The sequence below is a fragment of the Arachis hypogaea genome, chromosome 8 (assembly GCF_003086295.3).
Source record: "Arachis hypogaea cultivar Tifrunner chromosome 8, arahy.Tifrunner.gnm2.J5K5, whole genome shotgun sequence".
Lineage (NCBI taxonomy): Eukaryota > Viridiplantae > Streptophyta > Magnoliopsida > Fabales > Fabaceae > Arachis > Arachis hypogaea.
Genome location: NC_092043.1, coordinates 28,150,018 through 28,156,455, shown reverse-complemented (window position 1 = coordinate 28,156,455; position 6,438 = coordinate 28,150,018). Strand labels below are relative to the sequence as shown.

The window sequence follows — 6,438 nt, the reverse complement described above, 5'->3', positions numbered from 1 at the left end:
CATATAACCTCTTCATATAATTATGTTAAAAAATATGATTCACAACTTTTAGAAAAAACAAATAAAATACCCACACACTCAGCCCTTCTATTTTGATAAATAAAATAAATAATATTAAAAAAATTATCTTATTCAAAATATCATTTATATTAGTTATTTAAATAAAATTCTTATTTTTTAAAAAATTTATAAAAACTAACACGAATGCTAATATTTTTAAACGAAAATTGCATATCAATCAAGATACGATAAAATATATATATATATATATATATATATATATATATATATATATATATATATATATATATATATATATATAAAATTTATGAGATATCTTCAAATAAAAAACTTATATACAAAAATGAAATAAAAAGGGCGATACAAATTAAAACTCAAATAAATTAATATTTTAGAAATATTATCTTTACAAAAACATAGGAAAGGAAAACAAACAAATAACTTTAATAGAAAGTAAAAACAAAAAAGTAAAACAAACACTATATAAAAAGACTACTAAATCTGTCACCTATAAATAAAAAAATAAATGAAATATGTAATTTTGTACGACTCTAATATCAAATACCTATAATTTTTTTTAAATACATAATATTTCACCTCATACTCTCTTATACTTAAATAATTATATTAAATTATATACAAATGGCAAAATTAATAGTTTGTACAATATTTTTAAGTTAAATATAATTTATAAATAGTATAACACTTAAATTTATGCTATATACTAATTCTTCTTTCCGCGAGCGACAGCCTAGTGGTATAGAATTTGATTCAGAACAAAGCCGAGTAACTGCCTTCATGAGTTGATCCCTGAGATCCCGTCTCCACAAGTTGGAACAGAGATCCCATTTTTCTCTCTACTCAACCAACAATAGCAAATTCCTCAGTTTCACAATTTCAATTTAGTGATTGGATTTATTGGATCGTCATGTTTCTTCACTCTCTTTTGTTTTTAGTTTGTATGGATCCTTTTGTTCTCTATTTTGTTGGAGTACAAAAAGTAAAACATGGAGCATAATGGTCTAAACTTTCCCATAAAAAAAAGGTTTAGTTATTTTGTTGACACAAAATTTTGTTCATTGTAGTCCTATTAACAGAGTCGTTTTTGGTCAGTATTAGTAGAAATCGTATCATGTCCATGAAGCACCGTAACTGTAAAACTGATTGAGTTCACAGCCCATATAAGTTTTCTGATCCAAGTGACGGTGGACCCGTGTCCAGCTACAAAAAAGGCAGTACCCAAACAACGAGAAAAGGGCAAAATGGAGAAAGAAAAGAAAGAACATCCACGTTAGCGTCTTCACTCTTTGTCGAACAGTGCTTGGTTATTCCAAAAGGAATCAAGCTCTGCGAATTGCAACTACACGCTCATTCTGAGAAGAAAAGAAAAGAATCCTTGGAAATGGAGAACTTCGACAACGTTAGGGTCAATACAAGGGTTCGACGAGGATTCACTGATATTTATAGGAGAGAGGTTGGGTTGTCTCACCCTAGCGGCTTTGCTCGACGCTTTTCTGCTTCAGAGGTTTTCACTCGAATTCTCTTTCCATTGTTTCACGTCGGTAACTTCGTTATCGCTTTCAATGTTTGAATTTCGAAACTTAATATAACATTGGCATTTTTGAGCATGCATCAGAAGAGGTGGCCCAGGTATGCGTTTCTCTGTCATCCAAGGAAGCTACAATTTTGTGGTTTCGTGTTCTTCAAGTTTAACATGTTCCCCCATTGCTGTAATTTGTGAATTGGGAAGCAAGTTCAGAAATTTGAATAGTTGTTATGATATCTATTGGTGATTATGAATATCTTGTATATGCTTGCAGGCTCTTGTGCAGAACCTGAATTTGTATGGCAAGTTAAATGGTCATGAAGGTTGTGTGAATGCAGTGGAGTTCAACTCTACTGGCGACCTTCTTGTCTCAGGTTCTGATGACAGGCAAGTTGTGGTTTGGAATTGGGCATCCAAAACTAAATTGTTTGCATACCCTTCTGGTCACTCAGACAACATATTCCAGACAAAGATAATGCCATTCACCAATGACAGCCGAATAGTTACTTCTGCTGGTGATGGCCAGGTAAAATTTACTCAGTATTGAATTCAGTATTCTGTTCTTCGCTTTTGTCAATCTTTGTAACTACAAAGGAAAAATGGGAGACTGTTGAATAGAATACCATAATAATAAAGCATAACAAACCAAGATCATTTATATCGATTTCCTTCTTCAGTTGAATAGTTTTATCATCATGTGGATTGTGGAGCCTTTCCCTCTGGTACTGTGGTACATCATTCAAATGATATTAAACATATCTATATGCTGGAGGTCCAGAATTAAGCTCAACCTAACTTATGCTCTTTCAAAGTGTCTGCTGAAATCCCCTTGTCTGGAAATTGATCTTTCCTTTTGCAGATAAGGCTTGGTGTTCTTCGGGAGGATGGTCGAGCTGACACTACATTGTTGGGGAAGCACCGTGGAAATGTCTACAAGCTTGCTCTGGAGCCAGGAAGTCCACACATATTCTACAGTTGTGGTGAAGATGGTTTAGTTCAACATGTTAGTCAACTATTACATCATGTTGCATGTTGAAGCTTTCCTTTATACTATATACTAACAGTTGTAAAGGTTTCCTTTGTAGTTTGATTTGCGAAATAGTTCTGCTACAAAATTTCTCTGTTGTTCCTCATCTATGGGGAGCAATAAAGATTCCACAAGCAAGATAGGTTTGAATTCCATTGTGATTGACTCTAGAAATCCATATTACTTTGCTGTTGCGGGATCTGATCAATATGCACGTGTTTATGACATAAGAAAATGTCAGGGGGATGCAGCAAGAAATTCAGATCTACCTGTTAACACATTTTGCCCAAATCACTTAATTGAGTCAGATACTGTGCACATCACAGCATTGGCTTATTCAAGCTTTAGCGAGCTCCTTGTTTCTTATAATGATGAGCTGATTTATCTGTTTGAAAAGAATGCCGGCTGGGGTTCTTCACCTTCTGCTTCATCTGAGGACTTGAAGAATATTCAACAGGCACAAGTTTACTCGGGCCATAGAAATCAACAGACAGTTAAAGGAGTGAGTTTTTTTGGCCCCAGTGATGAATATGTGTTGAGTGGCTCAGATTGTGGCCATATGTTCATCTGGAAAAAGAAGGATGCTAAGCTGGTGCGATTAATGGTCGGTGACCAGCATGTTGTAAATCAACTTGAACCTCATCCACATTTACCTATTCTGGCAACTTGTGGTATAGAAAACGATGTGAAAATCTGGGCTCCCCTAGCAAGTGACCTTCCACCAATTCCTGTGAACGCGAAAGAGGTACGATAGGATGTGTTTTGGCTATAGGATATGTTTGTGATCAGTATGCTATTTTCGTTTACATAATTCATTTTCCATTCTTGTAACTTCCTGACTGAATATATATAAACAGATAATTGAGGCAAACCGGAAGGGCAGAGAAGACCAGACACGGGGAACCCTTCCTCCTGCTGTTATTATGCATGCTCTTCGCCTGCAGAGGCGGCAGACATTGGCCTACATTGAAAGAAGATATAACAGAGATGACATTATGAGTGATGATGAAGATTCAGAGGACTACATTCTAGGATTATCAGATGATGTCTCTTCTGAAGAAGATTCTACTGCAAATTCAAGAGATTGCAACATTAGCTAAGCTTGAAGGAGCGGATTTTGTTGAAGTTGGCTGATCAATTCCTTAGGAAATGATGTTAGCTTCACCGTTTCCAATAAGTATTTTGATAACAGAATCAAAATACACAAGTTTGAAGTATGTAGTGATAAACTTCATAGGGAATGATTAGGGAGTGAAGAGTAAAATATTGATTGTTCCAGTTGAAGTTTGTTGTTCAGGTTGATAGTGCAATGAAATACTGACATCATTATATGTACAGGTATGAAATAATTAATTAACAGACAATTTTTCATAAACAAGACGAGGAAATTTGGTATTAACTGTATTACACTACTATGTAAATAAGGGAGAAGCCTTACTCTTGTTTTTTCTTATGATGTTAACATCTTAACAGTGATTTTGTCAATTATATTTTTGTTATTCACTCTTTAATCCCGTCTTTATCAAACACTTAGAATGAAAAGTGAAAATCCAAAATCCGAATCTTTTGTCTATCTGGTTTGAATGCTGTTATTGACCTCCATTGTTTTGCACTTGAACCTTCTGATTGTCACACATTGCACAAAACTCTTAACATTGTCAAAATCAAAACTAAATAATTCCTTATATTGGATATTATATTGTACAGATATAATATAAGCAAGTGTTGAGGTTTTGAATTTTATTTTGTACATGTTGGGGTTTTGAATTTCATCTTGTACATGTAGCAATTCATTTTGGAAGCATTTTAACAATAATTATGGCACACTTTTAACATGCGATATTTTAGGAGGGGAAAAGCTAATATAAAAGAAAAATCGTAGTAACCAGGTATATCATCCACTAAAACCTGGCGCATTTTTTAAAAGTGCTCGTTATGGGTTTTTGTCGGCCATGCCACTAATAGTAGTTAGGTTGAATCTTATGCTGTCTGTGATTCCACAAAGTCACTGATTGATGAATACTAGTAGCTACAGATATCTTTATATATGCCATTTATATTTCATTATTATTGTTCTTTATATACATATGCCTATGCTGATTAGGTTTGAGAGAATTTGTCCGACAATTATGAGATTGGGGTGAACAACATTATGACAAAATCAACACTCAACAGTAAGGGCCAAATTAATGCAGAAAAGTGTAAAGTAAACAGTTTGTTTTTGACTTTGTTTATTCTAGCATATATATGTATTACACCGATATTGTTGATAATGTTTTTTTACAAGTCATATCACATAGATGGAGTAAGAAACTAATAATGCTACTTCAGATTACTTGCTCCCTAAATATAAAAAACGTTTTATACATTTATAAATTTCGCATGCCTCCCCTCATGTGAAACGAGAATGTTTAAAATTCTCTCATGTTGTGATAAGAATGACACATGGATGCCCATTAATGCTGAAGTTTTCAAGAGAGAAAGATGAGATTATTATGTAGACCAATTTTAATGAAAGCTGAATTTGTAAAGCTATAAATAAGGCTTCATAGCCTTAGGTACAACACACAAGCAATAATAAAATCCTCTCTCTTCCTTTATATTACTAAAATATCTTTCTCTCTCTTTATTCTTTATGAATAGTTTCTCTCTCTCTTTCTTTTGTTACTACTTATAATATATGAATAATTTCTATTGAGCTAATTATATTAATATTAGAGTCTTCTATCAACACTTCTTTATTTTATATTATATCTTCCTTATTTATTTATTTAGTTGTTTTACAACACATTATCAGCACGAAGCTCTAATGAAATTTTAGGAAGACTCCAGGTAACAAATTTTCATTATGTTGAAACTCTCTCATCTTAAATTTAATGCTCTTGATATATTTCGAAATAATTATTTATCATGGATATAGATGTTAAAATCTATCTTGATTTAATGGATCTTGGAGATACCATTAAGGCTGAAAATAATGCATCCCAGAAGGATAAAGCTAAAGCCATGATTTTTCTTCGTCGTCATCTTGACGAAGGATTGAAAAATGAATATCTTACATTAAAAGATCCAGCAGATCTTTGGAAAGATCTTGAAGAAATGTATAATCATCAGAAAACGGTAATACTTCCTCAAGCCCGATATGAATGGACGCATTTGCGTTTACAAGATTTTAAATCTATAAATGAATATAATTCTGCAATGTTTCGGATCACCTCACGAATGAAATTGTGTGGGGAAAAAATAACTGATCATGATATGTTAGAGAAAATTTTCTCGACCTTCCATATCTTGATTGTGCTCCTGCAGCAGCAGTATCGAGAAAAAGAATTTAAAAATGTTCTGAGTTAATTTCTTGCTTTCTTATTGCTGAACGCAACAATTAGTTGCTCTTAAAAAATATGAAGCGCGTCCAGCTGGCGCTGCCCCATTTACTGAAGCAAATGCGGCAAATTATAACCCCAGAAGAGGTAAATGACAAGATTTTGATAACAAGAAAAATTATGGAAGGAAAAGAAATTATGCTCACAAGAAAAGATCTCACCAGAAGTGGGATAAAGAAAGAAACAATGGGCAAAGTATATCAATTGAGGATAAATGCTTCCGTTGTGGTGGAAAGGGCCATTGGTCACGTACCTGTCGTACTCCAAGGCACCTAGTTGATCTTTATCAAGCATTTTTGAAAAAGGATGACAAAGAAAAGGAAACAATTTTTGTTACAAATGATGAAAATTCCACCGCTCATTATGATGTATCTAATTTCTTTAAGGATTTTGAAAGAAATATTGGCTATTTGATCAATGATGGAATAGTTTGATATGTGTATATGTTTGTTAAGTATTCA

General features: G+C 33.3%; 1 protein-coding gene across 2 annotated transcripts; it reads left to right on the top strand.

The window, feature by feature from the left end:
• The first annotated feature begins 784 nt into the window (after nucleotides 1-784).
• LOC112706758 (uncharacterized) lies at nucleotides 785-4,105 on the top strand. 2 transcript variants are annotated; one of them, XM_025758217.3, is made up of 5 exons: nucleotides 785-1,546; nucleotides 1,842-2,093; nucleotides 2,427-2,570; nucleotides 2,653-3,339; nucleotides 3,452-4,105. In XM_025758217.3, exons 1-5 carry the CDS (start codon nucleotides 1,424-1,426, stop codon nucleotides 3,692-3,694), a joined length of 1,449 nt encoding a protein of 482 aa, XP_025614002.1. In that variant the 5' UTR covers nucleotides 785-1,423; the 3' UTR covers nucleotides 3,695-4,105. The 2 variants fall into 2 exon arrangements, with proteins under 2 accessions (XP_025614002.1, XP_025614001.1); XM_025758216.3 differs by having other exon boundaries at nucleotides 1,283-1,579.
• Nucleotides 4,106-6,438: the final 2,333 nt, after the last annotated feature.